At 40.2% G+C, this 27,702-nt stretch overlaps 1 protein-coding gene across 6 annotated transcripts in view; it reads left to right on the top strand.

The window, feature by feature from the left end:
• Positions 1–487: 487 nt before the first annotated feature.
• NAA35 (N-alpha-acetyltransferase 35, NatC auxiliary subunit) overlaps positions 488–27,702 on the top strand; it is a 118,416-nt gene continuing 91,201 nt past the window's right edge. The window contains exons 1-6 of one of the 6 annotated variants that reach the window (XM_032164427.2): positions 488–616; positions 1,502–1,630; positions 16,749–16,782; positions 18,869–18,983; positions 20,164–20,238; positions 22,380–22,547. In XM_032164427.2, coding sequence (XP_032020318.1) covers positions 1,507–1,630; positions 16,749–16,782; positions 18,869–18,983; positions 20,164–20,238; positions 22,380–22,547 — 516 coding nt within the window. In that variant the 5' untranslated portion in view covers positions 488–616; positions 1,502–1,506. Of the gene's footprint in view, positions 617–645; positions 749–928; positions 1,226–1,501; positions 1,631–16,748; positions 16,783–18,868; positions 18,984–20,163; positions 20,239–22,379; positions 22,548–27,702 lie in introns of those variants that run through there. The other 5 variants (XM_032164433.2, XR_004249841.2, XM_032164431.2 and 2 more) reach the window with 5 other exon arrangements.

Here is a 27,702-nt window from a genome sequence, read left to right on the forward strand (position 1 = left end):
TCGAAAACATGTAAAAATCTGAAATTAAATGTCTGGCTTGACTTTGCAGATATTTTGAATCTATGTTCCCTCACGAAACTCCCAGGCGCTGTATAGGAAACATAAATCCGTTGTCAGGCAGCAGTAGCACGTTATTGCTCTTGGAGCTTGGCTGCTCGTTCGTGCTCGCAACCACTAAGGTCTACGCAAACCTCCACGGTTTCCTTCCGCCTTCGCGTCACCTTTCTAAGAAATTCCCAGAGGGCAGCGCAGACGGGGCGGGCTCTGAGGCTCCGGGCACCGCCTCCTTCCGGGAACCGCCCACTACCCAGGACTCCGACGGAGGGTGAAAAAAGATAACTTCCGGTCTCGCGATCGTCTCTAATCTCGCGAAAAGAGAAGGCGGCCGCCATCGGCCAAACGGGGGTGGTGGCGCGGGAGGGGGTGTGGCCGGGGAGCGCGAAGTCCCCGGGAGTAAGGGAGAGGGGGCGGGGTCGCGCGCCCCGGGCATACGCGTGCGTACACGCTGCTGGTCGGGCTGGGCTGAGAGGGGAGGGGGCGGCGGCGGCAGAGACGGCATCGTTATTTCCGTGGTCCGGACAGTGCGTGGCGGCGCGGGTGACCACGGGAGAAGTAGGTAGGGACCGCCCCTGCGTAGCCATTGAAACCCTCTCGCTCGTGTGTCCGAGAGCCGCAGCCCCCCGCGCGTGTGGCCGACCCTGGGGACCCCAGGTCACCCTGCGGCCCCCGCCCTCCCGCTGCGCGTCAGGTAGGAGCCGCGGACTCCCCAGTGCCCGCCGTCGGCCGAGGCCCCGGCCTTGCCCGGTGTTGCCGAGGCGACGACCCGGCGCCGGACGTGCCCGCCCTCCCGCGCGGCGACAGCTCTGTCCTTGCTTACGCGCCCAGTGGGACCGGGGCTGGGCCAGGCTGACCCGGGCAGGGCGGAAGGGAAGCGGGTGCCCGCCTCAGGTGTGCCTCGGCCCTAGGCCCGGCCGGCGGGACCCTGCGGTGCGTGCCGGCTCCTCATTGCTCCCGGCGAGGTTCTGCCTGGGTCCGGGCCGGCCCTGGCCCGGGAGAGGTCCCAGCGAGCTCTGGCCAGATGAAGGGCTACCTTGATTGACTTCGGGAGCTCCCGCATGGGGTCCTGGGCTGCGAGAGGGGACCCTGAATAGTGCCTTGGTCATTTGTGGCTATTATTGAAAGTTGGAAGCTCTGGAGTTGTTCTTTTCGGGCCAGTGGTGAGATGGTTTGTGATTTTTCTTCTTAAACAATAGGAAGGCAAAATGTTTATGGGCCCTGGTAGGTGGTGGGCTAATAGTCAATAAGCAACAGGAGTGTTAATTGACGTGCGATTTGATTGTATTAAGGTTATTGTTTGCAGTACTGTCCTTAGACTCAGAAGAGTTCTGCTTTGAAGAGTTTAGTTAAGACTTCATCCCATACTGAAACAAACACCCATTTCTGCAAATACTCTTGCCCTGAAAGCTACATCCTCTCTCTTACATCAGTATTAATTTTACAGGCATAATGGTTATGAAAGCTTCTGTAGATGATGATGATTCAGGATGGGAGCTCAGTATGCCAGAAAAAATGGAAAAAAGCAATACAAACTGGGTGGACATTACCCAAGATTTTGAAGAAGCTTGTCGAGGTGAGTCTGATTTTTGGATTAGAAGTTCAACATCTGGAAGGGGTAGAATGACGATTGTGCTTTCTAAACTTACCTCATTAGATGAAATCAACAGGTAAGTGTGGTTTGTTGAGTTTGTTAACCACACTTATTCTGTATCCTCTAATTTTAACTTTAAAGCAAGTATATATTTGATACAGCATTAAATACAGATGTTGAAGCAGTTTTTTAAAATTGAATTTTTCTTGCTTTAACAGGTTAGAGAGAGCAGTAATTTCTAACTGTGGAAAACACTTTGTTAATCTAAAAGATAATAGTATTTTTGTATGTTTGAGGTTTCAGAATGATCAGATCACATCATTCCTTAGCTTAAGATCGTCCAGTGGCTTCCTGTTGCAGGCAGAATAAAATCCAAACTCCTTCCCTAGGGGTCTGTAAAATCTGGTCCCTGCCTACCACTCAGGTTTCATTTATGTGCCACTGCCCCCGCCAGGCTTATTACATTCCAGTCACAGGTCTTTTTTATCTCTTCGTGATACACACCAAGGTGGTTCTCCCAGGTGTTTGCATTTTTTGTTTTCTTTCTTTTAAATTGCTTTGCCCCTTGCTTTTACACAATTCTTCTTAAGTGTTAACCTCCCTGTTGAGGACCTCAAAACAACCACTCATTCTCTCCTCTGCAATTCCACCTCAGTTGAATCACTTTTTATTTTCTTCATACAGCTTATCTTTTTCAGAAGCCATAATTTTCAATTATTTTTTGTTTACTTTCAGTCTCACTCACTGGAATATAAGCTCCGTGGGGGCAGAGATAATTTCTGTAATCCTAGTATGCAGAACAGTTCCTGGCACATAGTAAATTCAATAAATAGGAGTAAATGATTGGAGAAATGAACATGCTTGTTGTTTGAAGGGAAAGAGTCTAGGGAGACACTGAAGATAAGAGAAAGGAACAAATTAACTAGAGTGAGAGCTTGAACGTTAAAGAGAGGATGAGATCAAGGAGATAGTAGAGAAATTGGGGAAAAGCATAGGGACACACTGAGACAGGAAGGACTGAAGTTAGGATGAAGATAAAAGTATATTTCTAAGTGACAGAGGAGGACTGGTGAAGGAATTCACACCTGATGGCTTGTATTGTCTCAAGCAGCTTAGGTCTTTTGATGATAGGTAGGGTGTGTTTGAATAGTGCTCTGAAGGGGAGGAGTAAAGACTTGGGGCACCTGCAGGTTGAAAGGGAGCCAGCTATGTATAAGCAAAATGATAAATCATGTGCCATCCTTTGTTTTGAAATAACTTTTTATAGCCTCACTGAGACAGTGGAAAGGACAGAAGACTGGGGGTTGGGTGACTGCCCATATATGTCTATCTAAGGAAGAGAGAAAGAAGTGTCAAGTTACAGTGTAGTTTTTGTGCTGAGCTCTTAGACTATTAAGTGGATTATACCTGTCATCTTGCACTGATTTTAAATAATCTCTATTAGGGGGCTGTCATTATTAAATAGGGAAGGTTTTTGAAGGATATATGGCTTGGGTTGGGCCATAAGGAGAGATAGTTTTTACAAGGGGAGGTGATAGAGTTATTCTAGACTGAGATGAACTATATGAGTCAGAGTTCGGTGAGGATTTTATGTTAGGGGAACAGTAAATAATTTTACTTGGCCACAAAACAATTTTCAATGCTGGGAATTATAGAGGGTCTTTAGTGCCATTGATGTTTTCTGTTTGTTTTTGTTTTCTTAGTTTGAGCTTGTTTTATAGGCAGTAGGAGTAATGGATTTGAGCATAAGATTGAAAGTTTATTCCCCTTGATGATCAGTACAGTGGCTTGGACCAAGTAGCTTCCCAGTAAGTAATATAGTAAGCTTTATAGTCAGATATGGGCTGGAATCCTAACTCTGTCACTTACTAGTTTAGTTTCCTTGGAGTTTAATTAATCTGAATCTTAGTTTTCTACTCTGGAAAACAGAGCTTCTACTTTAGAAAATTTTGGGGATTAAATGAGATAGTGGATATAAAGTACTGGATCCATAGTAGCATTCAATGACGGTAACTGTTGTTACTCAAGGTATTTAATTTAGAGTTGAAAGCATATAAAGAAGTTTCTCTACCAGCATAATTTATGATGGATTAGGATGAAAAGAGTCTGTAACCTTAGACAAGGTTTTGCACTGAGCCCAGATTGGGGCTTTAAGGCCTTGGACTAGGCCTTGACAGAATGTACTAGAAGGGTAACATATGAGAACAAATAAGTTCATGTTGCTGGAGAGGTGAAAGAGACATGAGAGATGATGCGTTCCTTAAACTTTTCCGTTGGTGACAGCAGAGGAGAGTGAACACGTACACTGCTTCTCAACCTTCCCTTCCCAGATCTTATGGGTGGAGTTCAAAGTATCTTAATTCATAGGTACAAGATATCTTTATAATTTCCTGTTTTGTCTTAGAAATTCATGGAAAAGTTTGCATTTTACAGCATGTTTGTTTGAGGGGAACACTCATGTTTCATTTGTGTTAAAGGTCTTTTGCTTCCCACAACATCACATTAATTTGATATTAGGCAGCTGTACAAATTTTTATCCTGTGTCTTTGAATCCTCTGGGACATGATGTTCACCCAGGGTGGTTGCATACCACAGTTTGAAAACCATAGGTCTGCAGAATTTAGTCTCAATGAAATACGACTATAGAGGTCCTCTTAATTTTAGTCTTGCAGCTTGCTTTCACATATACATTCTCTGCTTGTTTTTGATTGTAAGAAAAATTGAACCCAAGAAAGCAGTTTAGAATACTGGTGGGAGAGATGTTTTGGCTTGCCTTTGAGTTATATCATAAATTAGCCTTATTTCTTTGTGAAGGAACCTTGAGTGGGGGATAAAGTTTAATCCATGCTTCACTGTGGATAGAGAGGGGGTGGTATGCCATTTTGTGGCCAACATACCATCCTATTAACTCTTCCATAATTAGCTCTTGCACTGTGTCGAGTGGCACAAATGTGAGGTATCCTTCTTGGAACTAAAAAAAATTAATATAGAATTAATCTTCATATGTAGATTTAGGACTAAAGACTGTTGGCAGTTCTTGAGCCCATAGTATTTATTTTCCCTTCTTGGAATAATCAGATTCGTAGTCTTGATTATGGTTTAGGCTTCTGTTCTAGTGACTTTCTAAAAACTAAATTTAAAACAGATATGGTTACCCTCTTTCTTTTAACTTGGAGTAATCTCTCCCCTTTGGTGACAATGGCTAGACTCTGGTGGCATTTGGCTAGACTCTGGTGATTTTTTTTTTTTTTTGAGACGGAATCTTGCTGTCACCCAGGCTGGAGTGCAGTGGCGCTATCTCGGCTTACTGCAAGCTCTGCCTCCCGGGTTCACGCCATTCTCCTGCCTCAGCCTCCCGAGTAGCTGGGACTACAGGCACCCGCCACCATGCCTGGCTAATTTTTTTCTATTTTTAGTAGAGACGGGGTTTCACCATGTTAGTCAGGATGGTCTTGATCTCCTGACCTCTTGATCCACCCGCCTTGGCCTCCCAAAGTGCTGGAATGACAGGCATGAGCCACCGTGCCTGACCTGACTCTGGTGATTTTTTTAGTACCACAAAATAGTCTGCATACTGATGGCGAAGTTGTTTTTCATGCACGTTTGTACTTATTTTTAGTGGCTCTTTAAAGTCCTGAATCAAATACAAACTTTTAACTTTTATGGTTTATTTTATTTCCTACTAGGCAGGTGGCACACATTCCTTATAATTAATCTTGAGGCTCTTATTTTTTTCTTTTCTAAATTATTTATAATGTAGCCATTACTGTTGTTTTGCCTGATAGGAAATATGTGATTATTTTAAGTAACACTTCTAGGCTTTCTTTTTAAAAAAAAAATTTATAAGTTAAAATTTTTTTTTTCGTTTTAGAGTTAGGGTTTTGCTGTGTCACCCAGGCTGAAGTACATACAATGCCATGATCATTCCTTACTATAACCTTGGCTATAGGCTGGGTTCAAGCAGTCCTCTCATCTCAGCCTCCTGAGTAGCTGAGACTACAGGCATGTGCTATGCCTGTTTTATTTTGTTTTTTTTTTTGTAGAGACATTATGTTACGTAGGCTGGTCTCAAACTCCTGGCCTTAAGGGATCCTCTCGCCTCAGCTTCTAGGCTTTATCCACACTATGGATAGCAACATTCTCTCCTAGGATGATGGCACCAGTGGCATCTGGAGCCCAGGAGTAATCCAAAATCTGCCATGCTGACTTCCATTCTTTTTATGTTTTAGTCTAGGAGGATATGGGCCCAATCTTTCATTCCATTTTCTTTTCTTTTTGATGGCCTAGTTTAAGCTCGTCCAACCCACTGCCCAAGGGCTGCATGTGGCCCAGGATGGCTTTGAATGTGGCCCAACACAAATTCATAAACTTTCTTAAAACGTTATGAGATTTTTCTTGCGATTTTTTTTTTTTTTAAAAAGCTCATCACCTATCGTTAGCGTATTTTATGTGTGGCATAAGACAATTATTCTTTCATTGTGGCCAAGGGAAGCCAAAAGATTGGACATGCCTGGCTTTGTTCATTCCTCCGTAGTCAGTCTTTATTACTAGCACCATTGGTCTAGGCCTTCCATGTCCATTCATCTTCTTCGGTTCTTACTTAGTACTTTAGGAAAATTCCTTTTACACTTTCTCTTCCCTCTTGTAAAACTTGGGATTCTTAAGCTTCTTGTTGCTCTTCCTTTCTTTTCTATCTTCTCTCACCCAGAACATTTGTAGGTGCTCAATATATATATTTGTTTTAAGAATGAATGAATATTCTAAGGCCATGTTTCTTCAGACTGGAGAATATTTGGATCTGGGACTACAGAAGTTTGAGAACCACTGCAGTACATTAAATGCTGTCATTTTGGGGGATTGCCTGTAACCAGCATAATTATGAACCACAAGCATGGACAGTGAAATTATGTTGATACTTGATTATAATGTTATTATCTAGGTGATCTGGAATATTCTGTGATTTTTTTTTTTAAAGACTATCATTGAACTGATTACATAGCTTTTAAAAATTATGGAAAAAATACAAATTCTTTGTGAAACTTTCAGTGACACCTTTTTTGCCCCCCCACACCCCCATCCGTGTGGATTCTAGGAATTTACTGTTTGTTAGCACTTGATTGTAAGAGGAAAAGGATAAATGGATAGAAATTGTCCTGGCAAAAGATCTAGGCAACATGTAAAATTGTTTTCCTTGTTCTGTGCCATCCAGAATGTTATCAAGAGGTGGGGCATGGGTGAGATGGCCAGCGCTGGCATTTATGGATCACTTTAGATTAGTGGTTCTCAACTGGGGGTGATTTTTCACCTCAGGGGACATTAATGTCTTGAGACATTTTTGAGTGTCACAGTGTCTATGAGGTGGTGCTACTGGCATCTAACAAGTACATGCCAGGTATACTGCTCATTCAATTCAACACACAGGGCAGCCCCCACAAACAAATAATTATCTTCCTCAAAATATCAATAATGCTGCTTAGTTCACTGCATTTAGATTACTTTCAAGAAGGTTCAGCTATCACTTAACCTCTCAAACCCTGAATTCTTCAGGAAAGGAACACATGGATACTGGACTTAACACCCTTAAGAACTAGCATTGACATAGAGCAAGCAGTGTGAATGGGACCTTTGATGTACTTTGAGAGCTCTTCTGCAGTGTTGAATACATCTTATCAGACTTTTCCCTTAATCACGTGTAGTGTATCTTGCTTCATCTTAGGAGCTTTAGTTAATAAAAAAGGAGTCTCTAGAAGACACTGCGTTCCTCCTTTTAGCTGGTTATTTTGATATTTATTTTGCTGGTTATTTTGATATTTATTTTGCTGGTTTTGGGCAGCTTGCTTTTATACTACTTTTTGATTCCCTTCATCCCCAGTTTAGGCTGTATCTATGGACTTAACCCCCTATAGTTAGCTACACTGTGGATATGCAAATATTATTCATAGCTGAGCCAAGGAGTAAAACCATTACTACTTTTTCTTTCCTGCATACTGCTGTTTTACACAAAACATTTTTACCCAAAAATTGGTGTACTTATCATTAATTCTACTTCAGACTCTTTACCAGTTGTCTAAATCTCCTTAAGACATTCAGACTCATTGGAGATCCTGTTGGTTTCATCTCCTTATAGAACTTTCTTCTTGATCCTCTTAACTGCGGTCTAGGCTTATTGCCTTTTGTACCTAGTATGTAACTTCATTTTGAGATCTTCCTTTCCTCATCAGCCTGGGGTGTCTTTTCTCTCTTGTTGTGATTGGACATCATTATTATCTTCTTGAGTAAAGTGCATGGGAGATAAAATGTTTTGAGGCTCTTAATATCTGAAAATGTCTTTATTCTGTCCTCCCACTTGACTGATATTATGTCTGGGTGCCTTTGAGAATTTTGAAGACATTGTCCATTGATCTTTTGCTATTAAGAAATCTGATGACATTCTGATACATGTGAGAGTTGTATGTCGATACCTTTATTCTTTTTTTTTTTCTTTTTTTGAGATGGAGTTTCGCTCTTGCTGCCCAGGCTGCAGTGCAATGGCAAGATCTCGGTTCACTGCAACCTCCATCTCCTGGGTTCAGGTGATTCTCCTGCCTCAGCCTCCCAGGTAGCAGGGATTACTGGCGCCCACCACATGCTCAGCTAATCTTTGTATTTTTAGTAGAGACAGGGTTTCACCCTGTTGGCCAGCCAGGTCTCGAACTCGTGACCTCAGGTGATCCACCGACCTCAGCCACCCAAAGTGCTGGGATTACAGGTGGTAGCCACCATGCCTGACCTTGATACCTTCCATACATAACTTTTTAGGATTTTCTGTTTGTCCTCCTTGTCCAGAACTTTCAGTGTGGTCTGGAGCCTTTTCACTTTGATGCTTCAGTTCTAGGAAGCATCCTTGAATTATCCTATTTTTCCTATACTCTCCTTATGAAATGTGTGTTATTTGGATGTTGAATCTCCTAAACTTGTCCTCTGGATTTTTTTTCTTATCCTTTCTTCCCTATTTTTCTTTTTTCTTTTCTTTATTTTTGAGACAGAGTTTCACTCTTGTTGCCCATGCTGGAGTGCAATGGCGCAATCTCGGCTCACCGCAACCTCCACCTCCCAGGTTCAAGCGATTCTCCTGCCTTGGCCTCCCGAGTAGCTGGGACTACAGGTCCCTGCCACCACACCCGGCTAAGTTTTGTATTTTTAGTAGAGACCAGGTTTCACTGTGTTGGCTAGGCTGGTCTCGAACTCCTGACCTTGTGATCCACCCACCTCAGCCTCCCAAAGTGCTGGGATTACAGGTGTGAGCCACTGCGCCTGGCCCCTTTCTTTCCTATTTTTTATGTCTTTTTCCTCAACTTCATCTTCCAGATCTTTCATTGCACTTTTCTTTTCTCCTGTGATATTTTTAATTTTGAATCATTACAACTGTGGCTTGAGTCCACTTTTCCTCACATCAGATTTTTCCCTTTGCTGTGAGTGGTGTAAGCTGTATGCTGTTGAGCCTACTTAAGGCTTTAACTTAAAAGTAGAAGTAACTTAAAAAAAAAAAACAACAGTATCATGTTACCCTTAGTTCAGTGGTTTGGTTTCGTCTAGAATTGCTGGGATCCCCAAGACTGTTTTGCAGGATATGCAGAGTTGAAACAGTTTGGTGGTAATACTAAGAAGGTACTTGCCTTTTTGACTGTTACTCTCTTATTAGTATATGGTGGAATTTTTCAGAGGCTACATGATGTGTGATGATGTCATTGCTCTGATGGCTAATGATAATTTGAAACATTATCTTTCTCGTTAAATTTTTTGAGAAATGCTGCCTGGTTGGATAAGGCCCAATTTACTCAGTTCTATAGGGCTATCTAAGATCACGATTCTGTGTTCAGTCATTGATCATGCAGGGTGGGGCTTGTACTCTGCTTCATGAGTAAATTCTGAAGTTTACTGTCTATAAAGTTTACTAGTGAGAGATATGATTACTGAAGTTCTTTTTTTTAGATGTGGAGTTTTGCTCTTTTTGCTCAGGCTGTGCAGTGGCGCAATCTCAGCTCACTGTAACCTCCGCCTCCCGGGTCCAAGCAACTCTCATGTCTCAGCCTCCCAAGTAGTTGGGATTACAAGCATGTGCCACCGCATCTGGCTAATTTTGTATTTTTAGCAGAGACGGGGTTTTACCATGTTGGCCAGGCTGTTCTCGAACTCCTGACTTCAGGTGATCCGCCTGCCTTGGCCTCCCAAAGTGCTGGGATTACAGGTGTGAGCCACTGCGCCCCTGATTACTGAAGTTCTAAGGAATCTTACGAGTCATCTAGTCTAACCTTTCATTTTACAGATGAGGAAACCAAGGCCAAGAGTGTTTGACTTGCTTCTGGATCTGTGGGGTGTTTTTAAGTTTGATGAAGCTATTTGGTACCCAGGTTTACCCTAAATACCTGATAGATTATTACAGCAGTTTCCAAACTTTTCGGTCTTAGGACCCCATTATACTTTTTAAAATTATAGTCTATGGATGCATTACATATATATATATATATATATATATATATATATATATATATAGTCTATGGATGCATTACATATATATATGTATATATATATGTTTATTGTAATTTACAACTGAGACATTTAAAAAATATCCATTTTAAAATGATGATGGGCCTGGCACGGTGGCTCCCGCCTGTAATCCTAGCACTTTGGGAGGCCGAGGTGGGTGGATTACTGGAGGTCAGGAGTTCAAGACCAGTCTGGCCAACATGGTGAAACCCCGCCTCTATTGAAATACAAAAATATTAGCCGGGCGTGACAGTGTGCACCTATAGTTCCAGCTACTCGGGAGGCTGATGAAGGAAAATTGCTTAAACCCGGGAGGCGGAGGTTGCAGTGAATTGAGATAACACCACTGCACTCCAGCTGGGGCGACAGAGTGAGACTACATCTCAAAAAGAAAAAAAGCAATGATAACCCATTTCATGTTAACATAAATAACATTTTTTAAATGAGAAATAATTGTATTTTCCAAAACAAAGTAATATACAAAAGTAGAGTTTGACATTTTTGCAAATCACTTCAATGTCTGGCATAACAGAGGGCAACTGAATTCTCATATTTGCTTCTATAATTCAGTCTGTTGCCACATGTTGTTTTGGTTGAAGTATCTGACGTAAATCTGGCCTCACCAAATATGTAGTTGAAAAATGGGGGAATCTTCAGATAATTTTGGATATTCCTCTTTGATACTCCAGAAGATTGACAGGTGGTAGTTTCTTAAAGGTTAGTTGCAGTCTGGAATCTGAAACCCTATCAATGGACTCTTTATGCTCTGTTACATTAAAATTCATTGCTCTTTCTTGAACTTTGAATGACTCTTTAATCCATGCCCAATTTTGTAACATGCACTGCCATTTGGAAAATATTGTTTTCCAAATATTGAATATTCAATAAGTTATGCATATCTTCCAAAAAAAATTTTCTTTTTTTGAGGCGTAGTCTTGCTCTGTCACCCAGTCTGGAGTCCAGTGGCGTGATCTCTGCTCACTGCCACCTCTGCCTCTGGGTTCAAGAGATTCTCCTGCCTCAGCCTCCTGAATAGAGTAGCTGGGATTACAGGTGTGCACCACCATGCCTGGCTAATTTTTGTATTTTTAATAGAGATGGGGTTTCGCCGTGTTGGCCAGGCTGGTCTGGAACTCCTGACCTCAAGTGATCTGCCTGCCTTGGCCGCCTTCCAAAATGCTGGGATTACAGGCGTGAGCCACTGCACCTGGCTAGATCTTCCAAATGTTAACACGTTTCATTATACAATATTAATAAGCAAATTTGTTGTCACTACCAATATAGAAAGCTCTTCTAAGTATTGGGAAATTGTTAGGATTACAGTGGCAGATACATATTTTCCAAAATTTTAGATTTTGCTTGGAAGCTCAAATTTTATTATTGACAACAAACATTGTCAGTTTTTCTTGAAGTGACAGACTAATTTATTTTTTTAAAAAATGCCACATTCTCAAGTCTGAGTAACCATAGTCTGTTGATAGTTTTTTTTTTTTTCCCCAGGTAAAAGTAGTGTTCCATGATAATTGTGTAAGTGTTTTTTTTTTTTTTTTTGAGACGGAGTTTCGCTCTTTTTGCCCAGACTGGAGTGCAATGGCGCGATCTCGGCTCACTGCAACTTCTACCTCCTGGGTTCAAACGATTCTCCTGCCTCAGCCTCCTGAGTAGCTGGGATTACAGGCGCACACCACCATGCCAAGCTAATTTTGTATTTTTAGTTGAGATGGGGTTTCACCATTTTGGCCAGGCTGGTCTTGAACTCCTGACCTCCAGTAATCCACCTGCCTCGGCCTCCCAAATTGCTGGGATTATAGGCGTGAGCCACCGCGCCTGGCTATGCAAGCGTGTTTTTTCCCAAGACAGCTATTTTCTTTGATATGCAGCAGAAGTGTTTGCTTCCCATTTTTTCAAGTAGAATATTTAAAAACTTATACAAGGTTGAAATTGAATAAGATTAAACAGGGCTGGTACTAGGGTGAAGTGAGTGAGGTACCTTATGGTGCAAAATTTAAGAAGGCAAGAACTAAAAGTGAGTACATTTTGCTCTGTAGGTACCTCACTTACTGCACCCTGGCCCTGAGAATAATAATTTTTACTGCTTTATCAAGGTTGTTCTTTTATTTTCCCCAGCTTTTTTATTGTGTTAAATTAAACTTAACATAATTACCATCTTAGGCCAGGCATGATGGCTCATGCCCATGATCCCAGCACTTTAGGAGGCCAAGGTGGCAGATCACTAGAGCCCAGAAGTTTGAGAACAACCCAAGCAACGTGACGAAACCCCGTCTCTATAAGAAAATACAAAAAATTAGCTCGGCATGGTGGTTTGCACCTGTAGTCCCAGTTACCCAGGAGGCTGAGGTGGGATGATCACCTGAGCCTGGGAGGTCAAGGCTGCAATGAGCTATGATAGCACCACTGCTCTCCAGCCTGGGCAACAGAGTAAGACCTGTCTCAAGAGGATTTTTTTTTTTTTTTTTTTTAACCAGTTTAACCATTTTTAAGTGTACACTTCAGTGGTATTTAGTACATTTGTAATGTCTTGCAAGCATCACCACCATTCATATCCAGGACTCTTATCTTGAGAAGCTAAAATTCTCTGTCCACTAAACAAACAGTAACTCTTCATCATTCTTCTCCCCATTCTCTGGCAACTAGCGTCTACACTATGACTTTTTTTCTTTTTTTGAGACAGAATTTCACCCTGTTGCCCAGGATGGAGTGCAGTGGTGTGATCTTGGCTCACTGCAATCTCCGCCTCCTGGTTCGAGTGATTCTTCCACCTCAGCCTTCCAAGTAGCTGGGACTACAGGCACCCACCACCATGCCTGGCTAATTTTTGTATTTTTTTGGTAGTGATGGGGTTTCACCACGTTGGCCAGGCTGGTCTCGAACTCCTGACCTCAGGTGATCTGCCTGCGTTGGCCTTCCAAAATGCTGGGATTACAGGCATTAGCCACCACGACTGGCTCTACAGTATTATTTTTGACTACTTTAAGTATTTCATTTAAGTGGACTCATACGGTATTTGTCTTTTTGTGCCTGGCTTTTTTCACTTAGCATAATGTCCTCAAGGTTAATCTATGTTGTAGCATGTCAGAATTTCCTTTTTAAGACTGAATAATATTCCATTGTATGTGTAGACCATGGTTTATCATTCATCTGTCAATGGGCGCTTGGGTTGTTTCCCATGTTTTTGTGATTGTGAATAATGCTACTGTGAACATGAGCATACGAGTACCTCTTTGAGACTCTGTTTTCGATTTTTCTGGGTATATGCTCAGAATTTGAATTGGCTGGATTATATGGTAATTCTGTTAAAAATTTTTTTTTTTTTTTTTTAGAGACAGGGTCTCACTCTGTCACCCAGGCCGGAGTTCGGTGGTTCTGTCGTGGCTTTCTGCTACCTCAAACTACAGGATTCAAGCAATCCTCCCACCTCAGCCTCCCCAGTAGCTAGGACTACAGGTGTGCACCACCATGCCCGGCTAATTTTAAAAGATATTTTATAGATACAGGGTCTCACTGTGTTGCTCAGGCTGGTCTTGAACTTGCAGGCTTAGGCAGTCCTCCTGCCTCGGCCTCCCACAGTGCTGGGATTACAGGTGTGAGCCATTGCATCTGTCCTGTTTTTAATTTTTCAAGGAACTGCTATACTGTTTTCCACAGTGTCTCGCCCATTTTACAAACCTATCAGCAGTGCACAAGGGTTTCAATTTCTTCACATCCTCATAACACTTATTTTCTGCAGGGTTTTTTATTTTTTGTAGTAGCCATCCTAATGAGTGTAAGGTGGTGTCATTGTAATTTTAATTTGCACTTTCCTAATGAATAGTGATCATCAAGGGCATTCTTAGATTGAAGAAAATTTTTGTCTTTTTTTAGCCGTAAGTGCATGGAAGTGAAGAGTACATGATTAGTTTAGCTTGGGGCTACTGTCTTGATTTGTGCTGAAGCTGCAGCAGTTTTGCCCTCCATTGCCTTTTTACCTTCCTATCATTGCTTTTGCATCGTTAGTACAGGTGTCAACACAATCAAAAAAGACAATGAATGTTTTGGTATGATTATCAAAGTAATTTTAACATTGCAAGCTCCTGGGTTCCCAGACCACTCTTCGAGAATTGCTGGATTACTAGTATGTGTTCTGCTATGTTTTGTTGTTTTGTTTTGTTTGAGATGCAGTCTCCTTCTGTCACCCAGGTTGGAGTGCAGTGGCACAATCTTGGCTTACTGCAACCTCTGCCTCCCAGGTTTAAGCGATTCTCCTGCTTCAGCCTCCCAAGTAGCTGGGATTATAGGCACCCACCACCACACCTGGCTGTTTTTGTATTTTTAGTAGAGATGGGGTTTCACTGTGTTGGCCATGCTGGTCTCAAACTCCAGACCTCAGGTGATCCACTAGCTTCAGCCTTATTGTTGTATTTTCACACGTGGTTCTTATCTGTTTCAGTACCTGGAACTGTTAAAAATTAATGTTATTTAACTTACAATTGGCTAGGGAAGATTGGCTAAAAGTTCTGTAAACTGCTTTTTTACACCTTCCACAGGATTTAGTCATCTATATCTATATCTCTCTATATATAGAGATATAGATATTTTTTCAGACGGAGTCTTGCTCTGTTGCCCAGGCTGGAGTGCAGTGGTGTGATCTCGGCTCACTGCAAGCTCTGCCTCCTGGGTTCACGCCATTCTCCTGCCTCAGCCTCCCGAGTAGCTGGGACTACAGGTGCCCGCCTGTAGGGATCAGCCCCACAGGGTCGGTGGGTCTCTCCCTGTGTGCGGCAACGAGAGAGTGTAGAAATAAAGACACAAGACAAAGAGATAAAAGGCAGCTGGGCCTGGGGGACCACTACCACCAATGCGTGGAGACCGGTAGTGGCCCCAAATGTCTGGCTGTGCTGTTATTTATTGTATACAATGCAAAAGGGGCAGGGTAAAGAATGTGAGTCTTCTCCAATGATAGGTAAGGTCACGTGGGTCACGTGTCCACTGGACAGAGGGCCCTTCCGTGCCTGGCAGCTGAGGCAGAGAGAGAGAGAAGACAAAGAAAGACAGCTTACGCCATTATTTCTGCATATCAGAGACTTTTAGTACTTTCACTGATTTACTACTGCTATCTATAAGGCAGAGCCAGGTGTACAGGATGGAACATGAAGGCGGACTAGGAGCGTGACCACTGAAGCACAGCATCACAGGGAGACGGTTAGGCCTCCGGATAACTGTGGGAAAGCCTGACTGGTGTCAGGCCCTCCACAAGAGGTGGAGGAGCAGAGTCTTCTCTAAACTCCCCTGGGGAAAAGGAGACTCCCTTTCCCGGTCTGCTAAGCAGTGGGTGTTGTTCTTTGACACCTTTTGCTACCGCTAGACCACGGTCTGCCTGGCAGCGGGCATCTTCCCAGACGCTGGCATCACTGCTAAACCAAGGAGCCCTCTGGTGGCCCTGTCCCGGCATAACAGAAGGCTTGCACTCTTGTCTTCTGGTCGCACCTCACTATGTCCCCTCAGCTCCTATCTCTGTATGGCCTGGTTTTTCCTAGGTTATGATTATAGAGCGGGGATTATTATAATATTGGGATAAAGAGTAATTACTACCAACTAATGATTAATGATATTCATATATAATCATATCTAAAATCTATATCTGGCATGACTATTCTTGTTTTATATTTTATTATACTGGAACAGCTCGTGTCCTTGGTTTCTTGCCTCGGCGCCTGGGTAGCTTGCCGCCCACACCCGCCACCACGCCTGGCTAATTTTGTTGTATTTTTAATAGAGATGGGGTTTCACTGTGTTAGCCAGGATGGTCTCGATCTCCTGACCTCGTGATCCGCCCGCCTCGGCCTCCCAAAGTGCTGGGATTACAGGCGTGAGCCACCTGGCCCGGCCATCAATATTTAATCTACTTACCATGTTATAGCAGTGATTTCTGACTTACCTGCGTATTAAAATCATCTGGAGTGCTCTGAAACCACTGTATAGGTCCCAACTCTAGATTTCGTTGGTTTGGGATGCTGCTTGGACTTTGGGATTTAGAAAGTTTCTCAGTTGACTCTAATATGCAGCCAAGGTTGAGGACCACTGCTTTATAGGGATTGAACAGTGTTTTGATTACCTGTTTACTCAAGTGTTTTCTACATGATTTAAATAAAATAGGATTTTAAAAAATGGTTTTCACACTGTTACTGGAATAAAAGGAAATTAGATTATGGTAACGTGGTTTAAAAACTTGAGAAGTAGCAGTAAGTTCTATGTAAAAGTTTACTTGGCGAAATATACTAGTGATTTTTAAAAATGGGGTTGGTAATTCTGATTGGAATGTTAGGGCCTGCGATGGGTCACTTATTCTCAAAAGTATTTTTTTCCTAAACCACTTGATTTATAGTATTCTTTTGTATTTACACAAGTACTCACTGTATAGAATGCATTATATTAGTAATTCAGTAGAAGTAAGTATTTCTTAGAAAATGAATTTTAAAGTAATACAAGCACATCTTTTCAGGTGCTAATGTCTTTTTTTTCTTAGAATTAAAAGTTAAATATAAATATGTTCAAAGGATTTTTCTCTTTTTTTTAGAATTAAAGTTGGGAGAACTACTTCATGATAAGCTGTAAGTATCCTTTGAAAATAGTGTAGTGTAATATTTCAGTCTGTTTTTTTTTCTCACGTGGAGTAATATTCCCTGAAGTTTGAGTAAATTTACATTTCAAAATTGTGAAAATAAAACTAATTATACATATGTTTTTAACTGTGATGAGCTATTTTGGGGCAGCTGACCCTAGTTGTGATGTGAAATGGTTGTACCTAGGGAAACTGTAACTTATGGTCCTTTCCTTGAGAGCAGATGTAATGAATGTGGAATTTCTTGAAGAAAATCTATCAGTTGTATGTCATATGTGATAGGTTGGTTGATAACCAGAAATTGGGTGACTAAGTGCCTAGATAAAAGTAAATGAGAATCCCTGTGTCTTAGTCAGTTTAGTGTTGCTGTAGCTGAATACCTGAGACTGGGTAGTTTATAAAGAGGTTTATTTGGCACACAATTCTGATGACTGGAAGGTTCAAGACTGGGCAACCGCATCTAGTGAGAGCTTTAGGCTGCTTCAACTCATGGTGGAAAGCAGAAGGGGAGCAGTGGGGAGTGGCATGTGGTGCAAGGAGATCACATGGCAGGGGAGGACGCCAGAGAGAGAAACCGAGGAAGTCAGAGTCTTTAAACAAACCACCCTCTTGGGTAGTATCGTTGACCCTTGAACAACTTGGGGATTGGGTTGCTGATCCACCCCCTCACAGTCAAAAATCCACGTATAACCTTTGACTCCCCCAAAAACTTAACTACTGGTAGCCTATCATCGACTGGAAGTCTTACCAATATCATAAACCATTGATTAACACATATTTTGTATGTCATATGTGCCATATACCATATTCTTAGAATAAACTAGGGAAAAGAAAATGTTATGAAGAAAATCATAAGGAAGAGAAAATATACTTACTGTTCATTAAGTGGATCATCATAAAGGTTTTCATGTTTGTCATATTCATGTTGAATAGGCTGAGGAAGGAAGAGGAAGTTAGTCTTGCAGTCTCTGGTGGCACAGGTGCAAGAAAACCTTTGTCTAGGTGGACTCCTGCAATCCAAACACATGTTGTGAAAGGGTCAACTGTAATTCATTCCTGGGAGAGCAAGAACTCACCTCCCTGAGAGGGCATTAATCTATTCATGGGGATTCTCCCTCATGCCCCAGACACTTCCACTAGGCCTCACTTCCCAACACTGCCACATTGGGGATCAAGTTTTAACATGAATTTTGGTGGAGGCAAACCACATTCAAACCATAGCACCTTGGAAAAACAAAATAAATGGAAATACTTGTTCATGTTTATATGCCTGTATGTAGCCCCAGTTCCTATACTGCCATGGCCAGGCTCAATTTTCAGGGTTAGGAATGTGAAACTTTTAATTAGTAAGTAGACAAGATTAGACATTGTGGTTGCAGGGAAGGGGAAGTAGAATCTGAAATTCAGTTCTTCTCAGATTTGAGCGTGTGTCAGAATTGTCTGGAGGGCTTATTAAAGCATAGATTGCTGGGCCCTACCCCGAGAATTCTTTATTAGGTCTAGTGTGAGACCACAGACATCTTACATATTTCTTTTTTTTCTTTCTTTCTTTTTTTTTTTTTTGAGAGGGAGTTTCGCTCTTGTTGCCCAGGCTGGAGTGCAATGGTGCAATCTCGGCTCACCGTAACCTCTGCCTCCTGGGTTCAAGCGATTCTCCTGCCTCAGCCTCCCAAGTAGCTGGGATTACAGACATGCATCACCACACCCAGCTAATTTTGTATTTTTAGTAGAGACGGGGTTTCTCCATGTTGGTCAGGCTGGTCTTGAACTCCCAACCTCAGGTGATCCACCCGCCTCGGCCTCCCAAAGTGCTGGGATTACAGGTATGAGCCACCATGCCTGGCAGAAATCATTTTCTTGCTCACAGTGCATATGAAATAATTTGAGTGGCAAGTACATGAAATAATTTTTGTGTCAATCGATTGACAATTAATTGAAATAGAAGTGTTAGCAAGTTGAGAAGACTAAATGTATAGAATAGTTATTAAAAGTAGTATAATTTTATACTGTTGTGAAAATATGAATAAGCTTACTGGCTCAAAAACAATTTGTGGGCTCAATTTTTTTATTTGCAGATTTGGTCTTTTTGAAGCCATGTCTGCTATTGAAATGATGGATCCCAAGATGGATGCTGGCATGATTGGAAACCAAGTTAATCGAAAAGTTCTCAATTTTGAACAAGCTATCAAGGTAGTCACCATTGTACTTTTTGTGTTTCCATTTATCTTTTGTTACTTCATGTTAAAACATTGTGCTTAATAATGAAATGAAACGTTGTATTAAAGTCTATTTCCTTCAAAGCAGCTCAAGTATATAAACAAGAATTAGTTATAACCTTTATATGTTAAAGTCTGAAAATTGAGGTCTTCATTAAAATCTTGCTCTAAATTTGTGCATTTGTGTACTTTTAAAATTAATTTTTGAAAGCATTTGACTATATATTCAAAGGAAAATTGGCTTGGGGGTTAAATTTTGTGTATTAATATATTCATATATAAAAGTAAATTTACACAAGTAAAATAGTTGTAGTGAATTTAAAATTGCTTTAGAAATTCATTTATACTTGCCATAGAGCTTGATTTTACATATTTTATGAAGAAAGAGTTACTAAGCAAATGGATATTGTAAACAAAATTTACAAATAGTATAGTTAACCAACTTAAGTGAAGCATTTTAAAAAATCTTTAGTTTTCGTCTGGGTGTGGTGGCTCACGCCTGTAATCCCAGCACTTTGGGAGGCTGAGGTGGGCGGATCACGAGGTTAGGAGATCAAGACCATCTTGGCTAACACAGTGAAACCCCGTCTCTACTAAAAATACAAAAAATAGCGGGGCGTGGTGGCAGGCACCTGTAGTCCCAGCTACAGGCTGAGGCAGGAGAATGGTGTGAACCCGGGAGGCGGAGCTTGAAGTGAGCTGAGATTGCGCCACCTGCACTCCAGCCTGGGCGACAGAGTGAGACTGTGTCTCAAAAAAAAAAAAAAAAAAAGAAAATCTTTAGTTTTCTGTCTAAGTAGTTTTGGGTCATTAAAATGATTTAATACTTAAAGCTGGTTTGAACTGTGCTTTTAAAATACTTGTTGATTTGGCTTTTCGTTTTATATAAAGGCCTTTATTTTTTCTTATTGAAGACCTAAGATATATTGTTTTTACAATTATTGTCAATTAAAAATAAAATGTATAATAATATATATCGTTTTTAAGAATACAGAGTTAATTTGGTGTGATAGTTTTATAAGATGATAAGATAGCATTTTGTTAGAATTGCTGTTTTTAAATATTGAATGTTAGAAATCCAAAGTGCTACTATACATAGTAACCATAAATTTAAAATATTTCTGCTTATATGTCACATTCTTCCTCCTTTTTAGGATGGCACTATTAAAATTAAAGATCTCACCTTGCCTGAACTGATAGGGATTATGGATACATGTTTTTGCTGTTTGGTAAGAATGGAAATAAGACTATTGGTTAATTTTAAAACTGTGATTTACCTGAATCTTGTGATTTAAAAGCCTATACACTAATGTTGAGTATGAAATAAATGTAATACTTGGCCTAGTAAAGATGTGCATGAGACTAGAAGGCCTGGTAATAGCATTTCGTCTTGTTATCTACTTGATTTTACATTCTAATTTTCCGGGTGAAGGGATATTTTCTTTTCAATGAAGATGATATTATAGCCGTTGTTCATAATACCCTTTTCATTCTCGAGTTACTGAAGTGATAAGTCTGTAATTGGAAGTTTTCATAAATAAGCATGGAATTGAAACAAAAGAGAGCTATTATACAATGGCTTTGGAGAGATTTTTTCTAATCTAGGATAAATTGTAGTAAACTGGCCATCTCCTGTGAAGAAAATTTTTTAGTGATTTGTATATGCTGAATTATGTCTTCCCTAGAAAGTATTGTTTGTGGAGAAATTCTCATTTGTACTTCCCCCCCGCCCCGCTTTCTGACCATCCCTTTCTTTTTAAATTGACATTAAATCATTGTCCTTAGAAATATGTAAAATTTATTCATTTGTTCATTCAGCATTTATTTATTGATTGCCAGTGTGTCTACTTGTATTAGGTGTTTTATATGTATAGTTTTCACTTATGTTTTACATGAGCTTTATTAGGTATCTGTATTATCTTACTGCCTGTGGTTACATTGCTTGGGAGGGGCCTAGCCAGAATCTTAATCCTGATCCTTCATCTTCCAAAGCTGTCTCTTTACCCCCTCAAAGATTTCTTTATTACCCTTTAGCAGTTTACAGTCCTAGTGGGTGGAGTAAAGAAAGGAGTCAAAGGATTGCTGGGAACAGACATGTGAATAAACAATTCTGACAACATGTAAATGCTTTTATCATGGTGCTGTGGGAACAGAGAGGAGGAGTTAATTATGTCTGAGAAAGAAAGACTGTAGAAAGGAAGTAATACTGGTGTGAGGTACTAAAGAATGGTAGGCGTATGACAGGAAGATTCATGGTTTAGTAGGCAAAGAGGGTATATTGCATGGGCATGGCAATGTGAAAATGTTCATTTTGGAAAATCATAAATAGCTGCTTAAGGCTGAAGTCTGGCAGGGAGCCAAGTAGGAGGAGTGTGGGATTAATGGAGAGTGGTGGAGAAGGAGGAAAGGGTAAACAGAGGGAGGATTTTTGCCAAAGTTGAGGAACTGTTCTGTGAGACTCTTGGGACTGTATTTAAAAATTTGGACTTTAAAAGGCAGATGGTTTTTAGTCTGGAAAGTGTCTTCTGCACACTAGTTAATACCAAATACACACCTTAATTACAGAGTTTTCCACAAACATTTGTCAGTTTGCAATGCAGTAGCATATGTCTTACTCTGCTGCAGAATTCTTGGGCTTAAGGTAAAAATAACTATAAACTTGGGCAAATGATTTAAACTCTTACTCTGTTTCTTTACATGTAAAAGAAGAAAAATAAAACCTTTCTCAAAGTGCTAGGAAAAAATGAGATAAGTTATTTGAAAATAACCTAGTATAATATTTGGGACACAGTACTTACCCAATTTTGCCTATTGTTGGTATTCCCAAACTCTAGTACATGGTGCCAGACATATAGTGGTCACTCAGTACAATAGTATAAAACGATTATCTTAGTGTTTTAGAAAGATCTCTAGTTGGAGGTATTAAATTAGAGATGGGAGGCAGGAAAACCTCTCTAGTTTCTTGCAGTAATCTAGGTGAGATACAGTGTTGGCTGGGTTGTGGTGGTAAGGATTATAAAGTTCAATGAGTGTCTAAGGATCTGGTTAGTTCTATAATTGTGAATTTTCCAGTTTATGGATTTTTTATTGACTACATTGTGGAGTTGATTTCTTTTGGATGCTACATAAAGAGGCAATCTTAATTTCATTAATCTCTAATATGTTGCAAACTGATTTATGTGCGACAGTGATTCCCATAGACACTTGAAAAATGTTAGTCAATGAAAGTGAATTCTAACGGGTCTTTTTTTTTTTAAGTCTTGTGATCTTATTTGGGTCTGTGGTGCTCTGGCCTTTGACTCTAGGATCAATTTAGACTTTGCAGACTCAGTTTATCACCTTAAATATATACTTTTTTGTTTCTTTATAGATAACATGGTTAGAAGGCCATTCGTTGGCACAGACAGTATTTACGTGCCTTTACATTCATAATCCAGACTTTATAGAAGATCCTGCTATGAAGGCTTTTGCTCTGGGAATCTTGAAAATCTGTGACATTGCAAGGGAAAAAGTAAATAAAGCTGCTGTTTTTGAAGAGGTAAGATTTTGTAATGTAAGAATTCCTTGGCCAGGTGCGGTGGCTCACGCCTGTAATCTCAGCAATTTGGGAGGCCAAGGTGGGCAGATCACCTGAGGTCAGGAGTTTGAGACCAGCCTGGCCACATGGTGAAACCCTGTCTCTACTAAAAATACAAAGAATAGCCAGGTGTGGTGGCATGCACCTGTAATCCCAGCTACTTGGGAGGCTGAGGCATGAGAGTTGCTTGAACCCAGGAGGCAGAGGTTGCAGTGAGCTGAGATTGTGCCACTGCACTCCAGCCTGGGCAACAGAGCGAGACTCTGTCTCAAAAAAAAAGAAAAAAGAATTTCTGAAGTTTATTGACTACCTTATTCACTGTGATGTATTTAAATGATTTTGTGATATGTACTTTCGTCTACGTGTATATTTAAAAACAGTTTTTAAAAGTAATGCTGTTGCTATTTACGGATATATTGGGTAAAGTAATTCGGTTCTTTCCAAGAAAGGGCTTTCATCTTAGCATATGTTCTTTCTGTAGTACCATTCATTGAGTATCCGTATGTGCAGAGTACTGTTTTTGGATGTTGTGGGGATTCCCAGAGAAAAATGAAAGAGACAGCCCTTGTCCTCAAGTCCCTTAGAAGTTATAATACAAAAAGGGAGCTAAGGAGAACAAAGATACAAATATTTTAGGGTATAGACATTTTCCTTTAGTTTGTCCTAAGTACCTCACCTGAGGAAGTATTGTGAGTTTTAGAGACAGAAAGATTTTTTTCCCCTTTAGTATAAAAAATAAGCTTTCAAATGCTGATAATTTTCAGGGAATTGCATCTCAACCTAGGACTACAAAAAAAAAAAAAAAAATTGTAAGAGAAAATGTGATAGCATTTGAAATTATTGATAACTATTTTTGTTAAATTCTTCTGTTGAAACTGATGTTTCTTTTTAGTGCTGTTACTGGTCCAGAATAAATTTCTTAGGATCCAACAGTGGTCAGTGTATAGTATGTAAAACTTTTCTCAATTTATACTCTGTATGTGAGAATAATTAAATATATACCCAATATGTTTGTCCATATTTGAAGGTATGGCTTTTTTTTTTTTTTTTTTTTTTGAGAGGGGGTTTCAGTCCTGATGCCCAGGTTGGAGTACAGTGGGGCAGTTTCGGCTGACTGCAACCTCCATCTCCTGGGTTCAAGCTATTCTTGTGCCTCAGCCTCCTCAGTAGCTGGGATTACAGGCGTGCACCACCACGCCTGGCTAATTTTGTATTTTAGTAGAGACCCGGTTTCACTGTGTTGGCCAGGCTGATCTCGAACTCCTGAGCTCAGGTGATCCACCTGCCTCAGCCTCCCAAAGTTCTGAAATTGCAGGCATGAACCACTGTTCCTGGCTGTATGGCTTTGTGAGTTGTTTGAAATAGTGTCTACTTTTTATAGTCAATGGTTATTTACATATTTGTATTGATATGAGTATCGTTATGGAAAATGTTATTCATTTGGATGGAATTTTAAAAAGATGAGTTTGAGTTAGAGAAATACAGATTATTTTAAATACTAGTATTTTCAAAGTACGACTAAAAGGACATCAAAATCAGTGGGGAATAGAGAGGATTCCTTGAACAACAGTGTGTGATCAGTTGATTAGCACACTTGAAAGTTACTTTGTCATCATTTCATATCAAAATTTCAGATAGCTGAAATGTGTTAAGTATAAAAAATTACTTAAAAATCAAGAGAAGATAATTCACAGAAAATAAAATGGCCTTTAAATGTAAGGTGCTTAACCTAATTTTAATGCAAAATAAAACTGAAATGTCATGTTTTTACCCATTGTTGGCAAAGATTAGAAATTTTTTATAACAAGATTGATGAGGATGGGAAAACAGGCACTCAAATACTCTATGTATATGTGTGTGTCAATGAATATGAGCGGTCATTATTTCCCACTTCTTAGTCTTTTTTTTTTTTATTAGAACTTTTTATTGGGGAATAATTTCAGATTAACAGCAATTATGGGAACCAGCACAAAGAACATATAATTCGTGTGCAGATTCAGCTACTATTAACATACTGTCGCATTTGCTTTTTTCACTTATGCGCGTGCTCCTGCTCATGCTCTCTCTCATGTATATATGTATGTATGTCTTTTCCTGACCTGTTAGTAAGTTGTGCCCATTAAAGCCTTCTTCCCTGTGACACTTTAGTGTGTTTCTTCGAAGAAAAAGGGCACTGTCCTGCAGAACCACAACACAATTATCAACTTCAGCAAATCTGTAATAATGCACTATTCAGATTCCATTTTTGTTAATTGACCCAATCCTTAGTGTTTTTTCCCAACAGTATAGGATCCAGTTTAGAATTATGTCCTGCATTTAATTGCATAGCTCTATAGTATTCTTTAAGTCACATCAGATCCTCAGCTTTTCTTTGTTTCCGGTGACATTGATATTTTTGTGAACACAATCTTATCCTGCTTTTCATTTCTTAATAGGCTGTGCCTCACTTGGGTTTATCTGTTCTTTCCTTATGATTAGATTTAGATTGTGCAGTCTTGGCTGGAATATAACGTAAGTGATGTGTGTTTTTCAGGGTGTCACAACTGGAGGTACACAGTCTGTCTGTCCTTCAATGGCGATACTATTTTGATCAATCCATGAAGATTTTGTCTTACCACCATATGGTTACTGTTTTTTTCCCTTTGTATTTAAGCAATCTTGGGATACACTTTAAGACCATAAAAATATCCTACTGACTGAAGTCTTTCCCCTTAGATCGAATATCCATTGATGGTGCTTGCCTGGACTAATGTTTACTGTGATGGTTGCAAAATTTGTATTTTTTTTATTCTGGTTCATTTTCCACATTGATGAGTCAGCACTTGACATCCTACTCTAAGCAAGACTCATACTTTTTTGATGGGAGTGTAAACTTTCTTAACAATTTTTAAAAAGAGCAATATGGTGATATCTATCATAATCTAAAATGTACATCTTGACTCAGCAGTTTCACTTCTAGCACTCTATCCTACAAATATATTTGTGTTTGTACACAAAGACCTGTGTACAAGGATATTACTTACAGAATTGTTTGTAGTAATTAGTTTGGAAACCACCTCAGCATCCATCAGTAGGAGACTAATTAAAAGATGTTACATTCGTACAATCAAGTGCTTTGCTGCTGGCCAGGCATGGTGGCTCATGCCTATTAATCCCAGCACTTTGGAAGGATGAGGTGGGCAGATGGCTTGAGCCCAGGAGTTCGAGGCCAGCCTAGGCAACATAGCGAGACCCTGTCTCTACAGAAAATACAAAAATTAGCTGGGTGTATGCTGTGTGCTTGTAGTCTCAGCTACTAGAGAGGCTGAGGTTGGAGGATCACCTGAGCCTGGGGAGGTCAAGGCTGCAGTGAGCTGTGATTGTGCCATTTTACTCCAGTTTGTGTGCAGAGTGAGACCCTGTCTCAAAAAAAGGGTATTTTACTGCCTTTAAAATAGAGGTCAATTAAAAAAAAATGGAAAAAAAAGGAGATTGATTTATATGTAGAGATAGGATTAGATTTCTAAAGTGAGAAAAGTCAGGTGTAGTAAAGCATGTGTATAACTTGCTACCACTTTTTTTTAAAAAGGGAGGTAGCTAAATCTTCATAAGAGGATAACAGGTTTTGAGGGCTGGGGTATACACTTGTTTGCGCTGTTGGGATTTTTAGGGTGTGTCTGCATTATTTTGTTTTTAAATAAACTTAAGTTTTTTAGTAACAGAAGAAATTGTAATTGAATTTTATTTCTAGAGGGTTCCACTTTGTTACCCAGGCTGGAGTGCAGTGGCATGATCGTAGCTCACTGGTAGCCTCGAACTCCTATGTTCCAGCGATACTTTGCCTCAGCTTCCCAAGTAGCTAAGACTACAGATGTGTTCCACCACACGTGACTAATTTTTAAATTTTTTGTAAAGACTGGGTTTTGCTTTGTTGGCCAGGCTGGTCTCAAACTCCGGTGCTCAAGTGATCTTCCCACCCCAGCCTCCCAAAGTGCTGGAATTATAGCTGTGAGCCACCACACCTGGCCTGTAATTGAACATCCATTTATATTCTGGATGAAGGTCTTACTAGGAAATGGGAGAAATCTTAAAGGAGCAGACTAATAGGACAAGAGTGATAGAAAAACTTTTAGGAAAAATAAAGTTACAAAGATAAGACAATTTTTATGAATTATGATCGTGTTCAAATAAAGTACAACACTCAGGCCCAAATCAATAAATGGGCAATAAAATAAGTTGCTTATTTTATGAAGGAAGGTTATCGAATGTCTATAACACCTTTAAAATTTAGCTTCACTATAATCCAGGAAATACAAATGAAAATGAGTAGTTTGATTTTTTTCTTTCTTTTTTTTTTTTTAACCTCACCCACCTCTTGATCTCAGATTTCGTGGCTCCTAGAACTGATTGATTTTCATGAATATAATTTTAAAAATGAAAATGTTCAATGTTGGAAGGAATGCAGTAAGTTGACACTTCTGTTTTTACTGGTAGACATTAGCACAGCTGTCTTGGCAAACAGTTTAATAATGTGTATATCAAGAATCTTAAAAATACTGATATCATTTAAACTAGTTATTTCACCTCTATAACTCAGCCTTAAAGAAATAATTAGGCCAGGCGCTGTGGCTCACGCCTGTAATCCCAGCACTTGGGAGGCCAAGATGGGTGGATCACCTGAGGTCAGGAATTCAAGACCAGCCTGGCCAACATGGCGAAACCCCGTCTCTACTGAAAATACAAAAATTAGCTAGGCATAGTGGCACATACCTGTAGTCATACCTACTTGGGAGGCTGAGGTGGGAGAATCGCTTGAACCTGGGAGGCTGAGGTGGGAGAATGGCTTGAACCCAGGAGGCGGAGCTTGCAGTGAGCCAAGATTGCACCACTGCACTTCAGTCTGGGTGACAGAGTGAGACTCCATCTCAACAACAATAACAAAAAAGGAAGTAATTAGAAATGTGGGCACTTTATGCCCAAATACATTAACCAGAATTTTCAGTAGTGAACAATTGACACCAACCAGAATGCCACCATTAGGGTTATGGTTGAAATAAATTATGGATAATTGATTACACATAATTTATTATGTATATTGAGTATGTAGTTATTAACACGATGAAAGAGTGCTTAATAA

Source organism: Hylobates moloch, unplaced genomic scaffold (genome assembly GCF_009828535.3).
Source record: "Hylobates moloch isolate HMO894 unplaced genomic scaffold, HMol_V3 SCAFFOLD_10, whole genome shotgun sequence".
Taxonomy (NCBI): Eukaryota; Metazoa; Chordata; class Mammalia; order Primates; family Hylobatidae; genus Hylobates; species Hylobates moloch.